General features: G+C 38.2%; 1 protein-coding gene across 2 annotated transcripts in view; it reads right to left on the bottom strand.

The window, feature by feature from the left end:
* The window catches only part of LOC136253801 (uncharacterized), a 168,611-nt gene that overhangs the window by 36,835 nt on the left and 116,558 nt on the right, over positions 1 to 15,218 (bottom strand). For both annotated transcript variants that reach the window (XM_066046461.1, XM_066046466.1), the window contains 2 exons: positions 13,044 to 13,088; positions 10,260 to 10,295 (listed from right to left, as the gene is read on the bottom strand). In XM_066046461.1, the coding sequence (XP_065902533.1) occupies positions 10,260 to 10,295; positions 13,044 to 13,088 (81 nt within the window). The remainder of the gene's footprint in view (positions 1 to 10,259; positions 10,296 to 13,043; positions 13,089 to 15,218) is intronic.

Below are 15,218 nucleotides of genomic sequence, written 5' to 3'. Positions count from 1 at the left end.
TGACTTGTTTCTAACTGAACTCTCAACAGGGTGATCTGTTCATAGCTGAACTTCTACTGGGTGATTTGTTTGCAGCTGAACTCTCTACATGGTGGTTTCTTTGTAGCTGAACTCTCTACAATGTGACTTCTTCTAGCTGAACTCTCTACAGGGTGACTTGTTTCTAGCTGATCTCTCTACAGTGTGACTTGTTTCTGGCTGAACTCTCTACAGGTGGTTTGTTTGCAGCTGAACTCTCTACATGGTGGTTTCTTTGTAGCTGAACTCTCTACAAGGTAACTTCTTCTAGCTGATCTTTCTACAGGGTGATTTGTTTGTAGCTGAATTCTCTACAAGGTGATTTATTTGCAGCTGAACTCTCTACAAGGTGACTTCTTCTAGCTGAACTCTCTACAGGGTGATTGATTTTTTTGCAGCTGAACTCTCTACATGGTGGTTTCTTTGTAACTGAACTCTCTACAGGGTGATTTGTTTGTAGCTGAACTCTCTACAGGGTGATCTGTTCGTAGCTGAACTCCCTACAAGATAACTTCTTCTAGCTGATCTTTCTACAGGGCATATTTGTTTGTAGCTGAGTTCTCTACAGGGTGATTTGTTTGCAGCTGAACTCTCTATATGGTGGTTTCTTTGTAGCTGAACTCTCTACAATGTGACTTCTTCTAGCTGAACTCTCTACAAGGTGACTTGTTTCTAGCTGATCTCTCTACAGTGTGACTTGTTTCTAGCTGAACTCTCTACAGGTGATTTGTTTGCAGCTGAACTCTCTACATGGTGGTTCTTTGTAGCTGAACTCTCTACAATGTGACTTCTTCTAGCTGAACTCTCTACAGGGTGACTTGTTTCTAGCGGAACTCTCTACAGGTGATTTGTTTGCAGCTGAACTCTCTACATGGTGGTTTCTTTGTAGCTGAACTCTCTACAAGGTAACTTTTTCTAGCTGCATTGATCTCTCTACAGGATGACTTGTTTGTAGCTGAAGTCTTTACAAGGTGATACTTCTAGGTGATCTCTCTACAGGATGACTTGTTTCTAACTGAACTCTCAACAGGGTGATCTGTTCATAGCTGAACTTCTACTGGGTGATTTGTTTGCAGCTGAACTCTCTACATGGTGGTTTCTTTGTAGCTGAACTCTCTACAATGTGACTTCTTCTAGCTGAACTCTCTACAGGGTGACTTGTTTCTAGCTGATCTCTCTACAGTGTGACTTGTTTCTGGCTGAACTCTCTACAGGTGGTTTGTTTGCAGCTGAACTCTCTACATGGTGGTTTCTTTGTAGCTGAACTCTCTACAAGGTAACTTCTTCTAGCTGATCTTTCTACAGGGTGATTTGTTTGTAGCTGAATTCTCTACAAGGTGATTTATTTGCAGCTGAACTCTCTACAAGGTGACTTCTTCTAGCTGAACTCTCTACAGGGTGATTGATTTTTTTGCAGCTGAACTCTCTACATGGTGGTTTCTTTGTAACTGAACTCTCTACAGGGTGATTTGTTTGTAGCTGAACTCTCTACAGGGTGATCTGTTCGTAGCTGAACTCCCTACAAGGTAACTTCTTCTAGCTGATCTTTCTACAGGGCATATTTGTTTGTAGCTGAGTTCTCTACAGGGTGATTTGTTTGCAGCTGAACTCTCTACATGGTAGTTTCTTTGTAGCTGAACTCTCTACAATGTGACTTCTTCTAGCTGATCTCTCTACAAGATGACTTGTTTCTAACTGAACTCTCTACAGTGTGATCTGTTCATAGCGGAACTTTCTACTGGGTGATTTGTTTGCAGCTGAACTCTTTGCATGATTGTTTCTTTGTAACTGAACTCTCTACAAGGTAACTTCTTCTAACTGATCTCTCTACAGGGCAATTTGTTTGAGCTGAACTCTCTACATGATGGTTTCTTTGTAGCTGAACTCTCTATTAGGTATCTTCTTCTGGCTGATCTGACTACAGGGTGACTTGTTTGTAGCTGAATTCCCTACAGAATAACTTGCAATGTAATATAATTGAGTAAATTATAAATGCAGCTAAATACTTATTAGGGTGACTGTTCTATTAGAGTATCTCGATCTCGCATTTGTTACACGTAGTTGTCTTTCGAATCATAACTCAGTGGTTTGTAATCCGATTCTTCTGTACTACTGCAAGGACTTTATACGATGATTATTCCAGCTGATTTTCAGCTCGTTGCTCTAAGCGGTTTGCCTGGTAGACACGAAAACTAATAGTTTTTTTATTCATAAAAATAGATCGCGTAATTTTGACACAGGTCGGGTTTTGTGTCACATCTCCATGGTCTTTATCCCGATTCCTTTCAAACCACAAAAAGGCACTCCTACGATGGTTGCTCCATCTACATATCAATTTTCAACTGATTTCTCAAAGGAGTTTACCCTGTAGGCGTGACAGACCTTCGATCGTCACTCTTTCTTTGTCAACACTCCTTTTCTGTGGAACTCAATACCTCACAGTATTCTTCAACTGTCGAATCGTGTTGCTTTTCACTCTGCTCTTCGTTGATTTCTTTTTGTGTAGCATCAACTATATGTCTTCAGTTTTGTATAAGCTTTTAATACATCTGTTTAGTGTTTTTTTGTTTGTTTTTTATTCAGTGTACATGTGTGTGTGTTGTTTTGTATGTGCTTTTTGTGAAGGGGAGCACGTTTACAGGCTTAGCCTTTTGTGTACCCTTGTCTTTTGACAAAAATGGATAATCTAATCTAATCTAATCTAACCTTATTTTACGCAAATAATCGGTCATAACTTTGTGAATGTTCATCAGATTCCTACCAAAGTTGGTTCAGAGATCTGCCTTAATTAGTCCTTTAAGTGTACCAAATTGCAGCCCGATCCGAGCACGCATTCGTGTTTTATGGCGGATTTTGCGAAGTGTGCGAAATGAAGAAGTAGAAGAAGAAGAAAACGAAGAAATTAAAACGAAATTTTGTTCGCTCGTATCTCGGAAATGGCTAGAGCGAGTTTATTCAAATTTGGTGTGTAGACTCCCCTAGCTGGCCAGCATGTCTGTAGCAAATTTGTTTCCAATCGGATAAGGGATCACAGAGCTACAGAGGTGTGAAAATTGCGTATTCTTTCTTCCTGTTAATATACTCACGGGTGGCACGCTGGCTTCTTGGGCCGCACGACACACTACCGTGTGTCTTGATCACGGGTGGCACGCCGGATTCTTGGGCCGCACGACACACTACTGTGTGTCTTGATATTGTGACCTACCTATGGTCTCTATTGTAAAGAGTTTAGAGGGACGGAGACACTTCTCTGCTCTAAACTCTTTCATTACCCAAGCATCAATAAACCAAAAATACTTCCTAATTTGGCCACGCTAGAATTATACAACTTTGCCAAGGCCATATACCATGGCAGATGAGGCCATTTGCATTTACCAAACCTGTCCTCAATCAATCAATTGCTGGAGGTGAAGAATGAAGATCCAAGGAACCCTGCACTTAAGTAGGTGAGTGGTAGCATAACTAAACGTTTAATATATTAAACAAAGTTAATGTTGTGAAGCATAGGCTGTGCAAGTCCCCAAAATATTAGCATGCAGCAGTGGGCTATAACAAGAACATATGTGCAGCACCATATGCCGAACACGTTGGCAGTAATTATACCTGTTTTTACCCACTCTATTCCTACCCACTGAACAGTTTATACTACATGCAGATGCTCTATGTAAATTGGCATGGTGTGCTGATAACTTAGTACTCCATTGTCAATAGTGATACTTCTGTACTTCTATAGTGTAAGCAGTGGAGTAAGTAGACACATAATTTGGTTGGTGTACTTTGTATTTTATTGTGCTTGCATTGAATTACTCAACCATTTACATGATAGACTGTTTGCTACATTAATATGCACTTTGTTGTGAGTTCTTCAGCTGTAGGTCTGACTGAACTCCTTCACTGCACCAGCTGCTACCACAAGTAGAGATGTTTCAGCCAAGTTGCTATATTTGCATGCTACATTGGGAGACGCAAGTGTTCATGCTCACCGTGCCACTCTCAACAGTGAATATTGATAACTCTGACAACAATGGTCATGCCCTGACCATTGTATCACCTGGGCACAGGTGTTGATGCTGTCACAAATTGGTCAAAGCTATAAGCTACGTGACCCGCAAGGTCAGCACATCACCTTCTGCTGTTATAAGTAGTTCATCCATTCTCCTTAGAGGAGTCAGCAGGGGGTCTCACTTATTATATCTGCTTCATCCACTAGGTTCCCCTGTTTGCCTCTATTGTAAGGAGTTCAGAGGAATGGAGACACTCCCCTGCTCTAAACTCTTTCATTACCCAAGCATCAATAAACCAAAAGTACTTCCTACTTTGGCCCCGCTAAAATTACACAACTTTGTCAAGGCCATATACCATGGCAGATGAGGCCAGTTGCACGTACCAAACCCCTCTTTAATCAATCGAATGCTGGAGGTGAAGAATAAAGATCCGAGGAACCCAGCACTTAAGTAGGTGAGTGGTAGCGTAACTAAACATTAAACTGTTGATGGTAGTTGTCCATAATAATATTGTACCTGTGAAGGATTGCTTCTTTGAGCTTGGTACAGCCTACTGCTTCCTCACTCCTTAGAGATGCATATGCCTGCTGTGCTATCCCAATTGTTTTTGTTCAAGGTTTTCTGAAGTTACAAGTCATTTAAAGGTAGTGAGGTATACTTCTATGGCATCTGCTTCTGTTAACCTTTTAAAGTAAATATTAGGCTGTGATTGCCTAGGGGTAAAGGTGGATCCTCCACGAGGGATTTCATGAAACAGCGCCTTTCCTCATCATGCTGGGAAAATTCTCCCTCATAATGCTTCTTCTCCTCAGCTTTTTTGTCTTGATGCTGGGCGAGTTCTTGCTTGTAACACCTTCTCTCCTCACCTTTCTCTTCTTTGTAATGCTTCTTTTCCTCAGCTTTCTCTTGCTTATAATGTATTTATTCCTCTTCTCGCTCTTTCTCACACTTCTCCTTTCTGGCATCATATTTTTCTCACACTTTTCTTTCCTGGCCTCCCATTCTTTCTTCTCCACTCACTATTTCTTTTCTTCCACTTGCTCTTCCCTCCAAGCATTTAGTAACTCCCTGTGATCTCACTGATCTCTGGCTGATAACATTTCCCAGAGCGTAGCATACATTCAGTGTGTCTCTTCTTGCTTCTACAACCAAAGAATTATCCAAATATACTCCCCCAAAAGCTCACATAGTTGTCTTCCTTGCAAAGATGTGTCCAAATACACTACTGTCACCAAATGTGATAGACTGGGCACTATCACTGCACAGAATTCAGTTATTATTGGGTTTTGACCTTTCATCAACCAAATTAACCAAGTACAGCATGGCATTTATGCACAAGAATACAAGAACGTGAACAAATGTGCTCTGCAGGAATACAAAAATGTGAACAAACATGCTCTGCCATGTGCTAAATGTCTAAAGGAGGACATTACTAGTGTTAGCAGTCTGCTAGTCTGTCACAATGGACAATCTATGTGCCATTTTGTTGACAATGTACAGCAAGTTATATTTGCAAGGCTCACAATATATGTGACCGGATTTCACATAACAAGGCTTCCACACACACAAAATCAAACTTACGATTTTACCAGAAATGGATTGCTGGTCTAATGCACTATCATATTTCACACTGTACTTCCTTCAGCACTGACAAGTCTGGTTTCTGTAGCAGCTTTCTTCCGACCCTGTCAAAGCCACGAGTGTGAGATTGGCACCATTTAATGGCCATGGCTTTGTGATAATGGTGTGTAGTGAGCTGGGACTTCACAGAGTGCTCGCCAATAGTGTTCTCAGTCAATTTGGAGTAATTTGAGGGCCATGGAGAGCCATGGAGAGCCCAAACTTGGCCTCTGGACTTCAATCGCCTTCTTACTTCATTTTATACCCGTATATTAAGACCACCGTCCACCCCCACCCTCCCACCCTATTACTTCCACCTCTGATATTATTACCCGCTCGAAAAAAGCTGCTCAAAACAGGGCAAATTTTGGGTATCAGAAATGTATACACCCACTCAGTGATAGCTAGTGAACAGATGAACAATTGGTGCAAATTTTGTTTGCACAGCTGTAGGCACTGGGAAGTTATTACACAATGATTCCTTAAAATCGCCATATCTCCTAACAAAGCTTTGTGCGTCGAAGCCTTATTTTGTCAAATTCAGTCACACATGAATGCATTATAACCCATATAAAGTGTAACTTACCAATTGATGCTTGAAAACAGGGCCACACTTTAACACCAACCCATGGAACACAGGGAATAGGGAGAGGCAGCCAAACAAGCAATCTGTATTGTTGTTAGATCACGTGATCTCACGTGATGCTTCTCATAATATTAAATGTGACCGGATTTCACATAACAAGGCTTCCACACACACAAAATCAAACTTACGATTTTACCAGAAATGGATTGCTGGTCTAATACACTATCATATTTCACACTGTACTTCCTTCAGCACTGACAAGTCTGGTTTCTGTAGCAGCTTTCTTCCGACCCTGTCAAAGCCACGAGTGTGAGATTGGCACCATTTAATGGCCATGGCTTTGTGATAATGGTGTGTAGTGAGCTGGTACTTCACAGAGTGCTCGCCAATAGTGTTCTCAGTCCATTTGGAGTAATTTGAGGGCCATGGAGGGCCATGGAGAGCCCAAACTTGGCCTCTGGACTCCAATCGCCTTCTTACTTCATTTTATACCCGTATATTAAGACCACCGTCCACCCCCACCCTCCCACCCTATTACTTCCACCTCTGATATTATTACCCGCTCGAAAAAAGCTGCTCAAAACAGGGCAAATTTTGGGTATCAGAAATGTATACACCCACTCAGTGATAGCTAGTGAACAGATGAACAATTGGTGCAAATTTTGTTTGCACAGCTGTAGGTACTGGGAAGTTATTACACAATGATTCCTTAAAATCGCCATATCTCCTAACAAAGCTTTGTGCGTCGAAGCCTTGTTTTGTCAAATTCAGTCACATATGATACATATCAGCAGCTGGATTGACCTGACTTGTAACTGCTAATATCCTCTACCTTTTTCTGTGATGAGCACAGTTGTCGTACCATGCATGCAATAATTGCAAGGTAGAACTCGTGATATTTATTACATGCACTGCCACCAGTGGAACCAGACTTACAAATAATGTTATTATTATTATATTTACTTTATTATTTACCTATGTTCAATGACAGGCAGTAGATAAAGTCACTTAATACATAGACAATAACCATAGGTGTATGGTGTAACCTTGTGCAGATACAAGTGCAGGGTCTGGGGAAATCCCTGAGGTAATTTTTAGCACTTGGACTCTAATTGACTATGCTTGACTATAGAGTTGGACTGTTAGTCTAACTGGGGTGCGGTGATTGCAATATTAAAGTGACTGCACTGTTTTGGGGATATCTTGATCCTACTTGCTTTAACAGTGTCAGAAACCCATCTGGAGCCATTCCTTCTGTTCGATTTGGTGTCTGACACTATAAAACGTTGCTACCATGCAGAGGGAAACTTTGGTGGGGGAAAAATTTGACAAAATTGGCAAATTGCTCTGTATTCGCCAAAGTTTTAATTCACCAATTAGTTGTCATGTGCAGAGAGTTACATTGTATGCTGCAAGAAAAATGTCTATTCTGAACTACTGAAAGCTCAAGCCTTGGTCTAAAGTGACATCGACGTCAACACCTTCCGACAATATTCATGACACCTTTGAGATCAACGACAAACCGACTAAAATAAAATGTTTTACGGAAACTCATACTTAATACCAGTACAGGAATTTTTCATATAACATACAATCCTTTACTTTCAAAACCTGTAACCACATGATAGCTTGTGTACTGTAGACCAAGGAAGATTGTTCCATCAGACAGACTCTCAGCTCATACACGTCTGACATGTTTACAAAAGATTTTCATGGCTCAAAACTGTAGTGAATGGTAAACAGAAACCCTAACATAACTCTCCTCTATATTTGTTTACTTGTACACACACAAAACTTGCCGTGCCCACGTAGATCATCTTTGTATGATTTGACTGTGGTCCCATGAGACTGAGGTCTCATAATGTTATACTGTATGTCCTTATCTCATTTAATAATGATGGTTCTTTCTCTCTCATGACAGGGGATCGCTGTAATATGAATTTCAATGCAAGCAAAATCCAGCAAAAGTGAGTTTGATGATTCGCCAAAATTTACTTTGCCAAATGGATTTCTCGTGGCATTTTGCTAAAGTTTAACCCCACCAAGTTTCCCTCTATAAGGCATCTACGTGATGTACCTCTCAGCCGTTTCTTGAAATGTTTGCATACCAAATTGTTTACAGTGTTATGACCTTTACAACCACTCGTGATGGTTTATATATAGTGTTCACAGTGCCCCATGCACTTTCACTACTGGACATTTAGTCCACGAAAAACCATTGAAAAAACATGTCCACCCTGTGAAATGTTAAGTTTTCACCAATGAACTTTTATTTTCATATAGCGTTTTCATAGGAGAAAACCAATGAAAATCCGAAGAATGGGTACAAATGAAAATCCTATGAAAGTGAATTCATGGGATTTTCATTAGTACCCATTCATTGGATTTTCATTGATTTGTCCTACGAAAATGCTATGAAAATATTAGTTTCATTGGTGCAACCCAATGAACTTAATATTTCACAGGATGGACATATTAGTTTTTTTTATGGACAAAATTTCTAGTAGTGTTTTCACCTTGTAATTCTCTCAAATTGATGAACATATAAAATCATAACAGCATTACATTCCCGCATAGACAAACTTGATTCTGTCTTAGTGTGTCCTTGCCTATCTTCAGCTTGCTAAGATAGTGCTCCGTTTTCTTCGTATTTAATCATGAAAGCATTATGTTCCCATAATTTTTCATAGATTGACTTGATTCCATATTAGTACGTCCTTGCCCATTTGCAGCTTGCTAAAATGGTGCTCTGTTCTCTCCATATTTAGCATAATTTAAGCTGTGATAATATTCTGTAACATAATGTGTTACTATATATGTAATACATTAATAGTAACACATTATGCTTAGGGGTGAAACGAATATTAAATTTTACTAATAGGTATTTGAATATTCTTCAAATTAGCGAATGAATTAACGAATTATTCTTTTTTATATTGGGTTTTGCTATGTTGCTACATACGCAATTGAATTTGCATTTCATAATTATTGATGAAATATTTTGTAATTCTGTAATTACATTGCTAAGCACTGCTAAGGAGGCGTACCTCGAATGAACAAAACACTTTAACCCACTAATAATGCACAGAAGTATCTCATTAACTGTTCTATAGTTCATCTATAACATTTTCTTATGCAAATTCTCCAGGCAAAGCCTCAAAGCTGCTCTTCATATTTGTTCGCGTATGTACGGGCACACCCCTTTTCAACTCAAAGGAATTCGTTATACCTGGTAGCTTATAAGGCCAGCTGCATTGTTTTTCGGCTGTTTGACGTCCGCAGAGCCCTTTGGGTAAGGCCTTCACTGCGTCCTTATTAACTCGTTTCACCCGTATTTCAAACTGGCATGTATTAACCGTCTTAAACCAAAGCTTACCTGCTCAGAAGTTTAATACAGGCTCTATAAATATGGCCTTTATTTATCACATAAAGGCTGTTTTTAGTGAACAAAATTTTGCTCACGTGGGTGCGGAAAGACAAAGAAATATACAAACAAACATACAAACATACATACACACACACACTCTTCAGAAAACAATTTCAGTAAACCAGGCACGCGTGTACAGCCAGTTTTCGGCTGGCGGTGGGCACGAGCCTGGTTTTAAAAGAAGTCCTTTACATACATTATTAAGATGAAAAATTATAGTTTAAAATGACAGATTTCAGTTGTCAAAATGTTTTCAAGGTTAAATGTGTACACTATCCGATTAACAAATATTTAACAAAAAAACGAATATTTCTTAACGAATATTTCTTAATGAACGAATAACGAATATTTGTACTATTCGTTTCAGCCTTAATTATGCTCAATACTGGATATATGGTACCATGTATTCAAATTTTCTTGGTTTAGTAAGTGGTAGGTCACAGTTAATGGCATCTCCTCAAATGAAATTTTGTCTATGAGAGTGCACAACATATATACACTATCATAATTTTTCTCAGACCATAACACACACAAGATACAGGTATTTAGATAGATAGACTATGGCATTGCAATCTGACAATTAAAATTCACACCAACTCTTTACCTTTGTTGGATACCCAAAGTGGTAAGCTGTTATCACCTATAATAAATGTATAAAATAATTAAAGTAAATTTTATCACAGGAAATACAGTGTATGTGACCATCTTAGCAAAATCTTCCTAGTTTGTGCAGATATTTATTTCAGATTTATTAATAAAATTACACATCTTAGCAAAAGAATACTTAAGCTTTAATTGGGCCAGGGAAGAAAGTCTCAAATCAGTTACATATACCTATACATTATTTTGTTTGCTTGCTCATGGAGAAACAAAATTAATATTGTTGTCTCATTTCTGTAGGCACAATGGTATGCATGTCACATGCGTTTGTTTACAATGCAGTAAAAAATTTCACAATGTATACATAGTCATGATTTCTTCATGTAAAACATATTCATCGAAGACGCTACAAGGCTAAAACTATATATATACATACCATGGTGAATTGATCAAGTCAAGACGAACATTTTAAGCCAAATCCCAACTCCGTAGACCAATACAAATGGAAACCATGGTTATGAATTAGAGTTCCTGTAGTTTACTTTCAGTATAGTCTATACAAATGGATTTCTTTACATTTTCTTTCTTCTATTGCTATAATTCCAAAACTACTTACCACAATAGGCTGGCAACCCATTCTTTAAAACTGTAAAATACTACTGAGACTATCAAAGAAATTTAGCGATAGTGTGAACTGGGTGGCTTTTCTATAGATGGTCACATATACATTCATGTGCTCATAATACACAAGTACTGTACATGCATACAAAAAATATCATCTTTAAACAGGCTGTATGGCCAGGTGTCCTGCAGACCTTCAGCAATTGTGCTGACCTTCAGCAATTGTGCTGTAAAACCTCAATAAAAATAAAAATAGTTAACAAGTTGCCGCAAATAGTTGCTCTAAGGAGCATTGCAATACAACCTATAAAACAAATGCTATTGTATATCAAGGCTGGATTATAACATCCTAATATACCTTGCAAATTTAATCTTTGTGTTACATGTAGTTATGTATTTCATAAAGTATGATAGTACTGTATATTAGTGATCCTGACGATTTGAGGATTTGAGCTATTCTGGCCAAAGATACCACTCTAAAGCCAGTCTCACCATACTTTGATGGCATCTTGGCAGGTATATTCAAGCCCAAAAGTGTCTTCAGATGGGCCAAAAAAGGTTCTGAAAATGTTGCATTTACCAGAATTTTCTACTGATGCTGATTACCTGCCTACCAGCCTGCCTACCTGCCTGTCTAATATCTTCAGACAAGTGTTACGTGATAACCACTAACGCAGCGGACTTGATTTTTTGTTAGACAGTGCTTCAACTGGACTGGTACCTTTTGGCATACCACAGTACCTACAATGCACTTACCTTGTCCTCCTTTGTGTCCCATTTCTTTTCACTGATAGTGCATGCAAGGTGTCCATTCATGGTAGTGCATATGGTTTCCTCACTGCAAACTATCACATTTTGTAGTGGCTGGATTTACTGCAGAGGTGTTTCTTGAATAGCAGTTTATCTGTAACACTGTGTAACGGGGTGAAAATGGATGAAAGTGAAGCATATAATGATACTTCCACTTTCTGTGATGCTTGATAGTTGGGGCGTGCATTCCAACACAGCATTAATTGTATAATATGTCAGGCAACATTACAGCATGTTGGAATTTGGCTATAATGTTCACCATGGATTGGCAGATCAACCAAGGTATAGTTTTAGCCTTGAAGTCACTTGCGCATAGGCATATGAAGGTGGTTTGGTAGAAGAAACGATGACGATCTAGTTTACGTTTACCGCATCATAAACAAACGCACTTGACACCCACACTGTTAAAGCTACAAAAACGAATCAAAGATTTTCGAACTCTCCATGAGCAGGCAAATAAGATGGCATGCATACAGTAAACAGTAAACAAGTCTCTTGTATATGTAATGTATGATTAATGAATCGTTTCTAAACTGTCAGCTTCTACATCTTGTCTAATGCTATAAAACTGAAAACCATATAGCAATAGAAAGATTATTCATCGGGCTACTTACAGAAGCATGAATAATTGTTGCAACAACAATAGCTCACTTGTTATGATTCGACAAAGGATGGCATCTGTAATTTCTCATGCTTCACGTCCATCGTGTCAGTGTCACATAAACAATTTTATGCAAATTTTAGTCACTTCAGTAAACAGTGAAAGAATACTGGAATTGAAATATCTCATATTCCAATAGATTTTTGCCTGTTCATAGAGAGTAACAATATCTTTATTTTGTTTCTGCACCATAATATTATGCTTGTTTACATAGCAGTAAAATGTAACTTTATAGTTGCCATTTCTAACTTTTAACAGCCTTCTTGCTGGGTGTATTTAGGTCAAAAACTATACCTTCACGAATGTCCCAGTTCACAGTGAATAGAATGATGTAAGTCCCAACTCCGTAGCCTATTGCACTTGGGTCATATTATGATCGATTGAACAAGTGCCTATATGTGTGGCTTTTTCTGTAAAGCGGGCACTGTACAAATAGATTGTTTAGCTTTTCTTGGTGTTTATCGCTATAACTGAGGAAGTACTCAACAAATAAAGCTGAAAACTAACCAGTTCATTGTTTTACCCTTTATACAACCAAAAAGTCATAGAAAGAAGTTTGAAGAAATACAAAAAAGTTGCAGTGGGTCACAAATTAAATGTATAACATACAGTAGTTCTTTATGATTTATATACTTATATTTACATTATTTGCACATTTTGCTTGGATGTGCATGATAAAAGCAAGTATAATCTTACCTTCTGCAGAAATAGTGCCAGAATCAAGTTTGACTTCAGACTCAGCTATTAAAATTACAAAACAAATAATTTATTACATTTTAAAAACCTGTATATTATAACATGTACCACTTTCACACCTCAGGTCAAAGGAAAGCCAGTGCATATATTACATATTGCACTGACTCAAAATGTTAACGAGATATATGCACTGCTACCAGTGTGTATATCTTGTTAAGGCAGTGCGTATATCTCGTTACACACTGCCTTAATGAGATATACGCACTGCCACCAGTGTGTATATCTCATTAACTTGAGACATTGCACACCTAATAGGACTGCACACTATATCCAGAAATCATCAGATTTCTTTGATGTTATGCTATTATCCTCTTCTCTTATATAGGGAATCAAGCAAGCTGTGATTGTGGGATTCAATTTTAATACATCAACAGTAGTTTGTTTTTTACTTTTGTAAATGTAGCAATTAAAGTAACATAATTAACACTAGTCTCTTAAGATTGCTACATTAGCAAAAATAAAATCAGACTACTGTTTGATGTATTAAAATTGAATCCCACAATCACAGCTTGTTTGGCAAAATTCAATCCCACAATCACAGCTTACTTGGTTCCCTATATAAGAGAAGGGTATAGCAACTAAAGCATTTGCCAATTAGGTGGGTCTACATGCTAAAGTAGAACATATTAGTTATACCACAGGCACTCGTGCTTTGCCTGTATATATGTACTCATGCCCGTGGTATAACTATTATATGTACATAAGAGCTGTAGCCTATACACAGACAGTAAGGTAACGTGGTTGCTCATCATAGATTCCTGCAGTTAGTACTACATAGTAAGGATCCCACCACAGAAAATGACAGCCCAAAAGCACTGCCTTCATGGAAGCCTCTAAGCATACATACTGGTTACTTCTTAATATGGAGTAATTGGACAAACTTTGAGTCATACTCAGAAAAGTGAAAGCAAATATGGCATAATCAAGGCTAATTGATATAATGATCAAGTTAAGAATCCATACCTCCCACAGAATTATGCAAAGAGACATCACTCATGTCATTGGAGCAGTCACTAGCTACTTTTAAATACATATATATTAATGCTTTACAGCATGAGTGCTGAAGGTCTGTAGGACACCTAGTCCTACAGCCTGTTTAAAGATGTTATAAAGGTGTGTTTGAAAAGTTACAGAAAGGAGAAAAATCCAAGACTGGACCTAGACAGCCTCGAACCTGCAGCTATCCAATTTATGCTCAAATGCTTACAGGAGTCTGCCAGGCAGTCAAGATGTTTTCTCCTTGTTATTTTCATATATTTGCATCCATAGGAACTCTAGTGAGTGACTTATTGTCTTCAAGCATTCCATGTTTAACCAAATGAACATTATTTATTAATGCTTTACAGCACAAGTGCTGAAGGTCTGTAGGACACCTGGTACTTTTGCTCTAATAGAACAGTCATTGCAAAACATAATGAAAGCAGATTCTTATGAGTTATCTCTCAGCAAAATATCAATCATTCTGGCAAAATAATGAGCAAATACTTGTAGAAGAAAAATAAAAGAATTTTTGGAAAGAAAGATAAGCAAATACACTTGTAGACAGATCCTTGATTTAATCCTCAAATTTAATGATTGCTACATATAGACTGAAGCAGAGATTAAATTTCCACAATTATATCTGCAGGTGTGAATAAACTCCCTTGCCTCATCACCTTTTATTTCTATGATCACTAGGGACTCACCGGTTATTCCTTTTCTTCTACCTATTATGCTATGCTGCAATGCTAAATATTTAACCTACTGTATAATGATGATTAATTTGTGCTCAGTATTTAAGCCTCAGTTCCCATGTTTTGCTAAAAAATTTACATGTTATGGGTAAATAATTGGTGGCTGAAACACATATGTACTATAAATCCTTGCTTGTCAAGGTGAATAATGGACATATCGTACAGCACAAAACTTTGGTGAGAAAAAAACTTTGGCGAAGTTGGTACTACAAGAAAATTGGCGGAGAAAACTTTGGCGGTTGATCGCTTCCGTGTGATTATTTTCTTTTTAGTGCATATCCTGTCCTATTTTAGCAGCAATATAGAATATGCCCATATACGCGGCTTTTGTGGTGAACTCAGTTATTCGTGGATACCTCGAATACAAAACAGTGTGGGAGAA

Source organism: Dysidea avara, chromosome 1 (genome assembly GCF_963678975.1).
Source record: "Dysidea avara chromosome 1, odDysAvar1.4, whole genome shotgun sequence".
Classification (NCBI taxonomy): Eukaryota; Metazoa; Porifera; class Demospongiae; order Dictyoceratida; family Dysideidae; genus Dysidea; species Dysidea avara.
The sequence above is the reverse complement of the archived record's forward strand: the minus strand, read 5'-3'. Positions and strand labels throughout refer to the sequence as shown.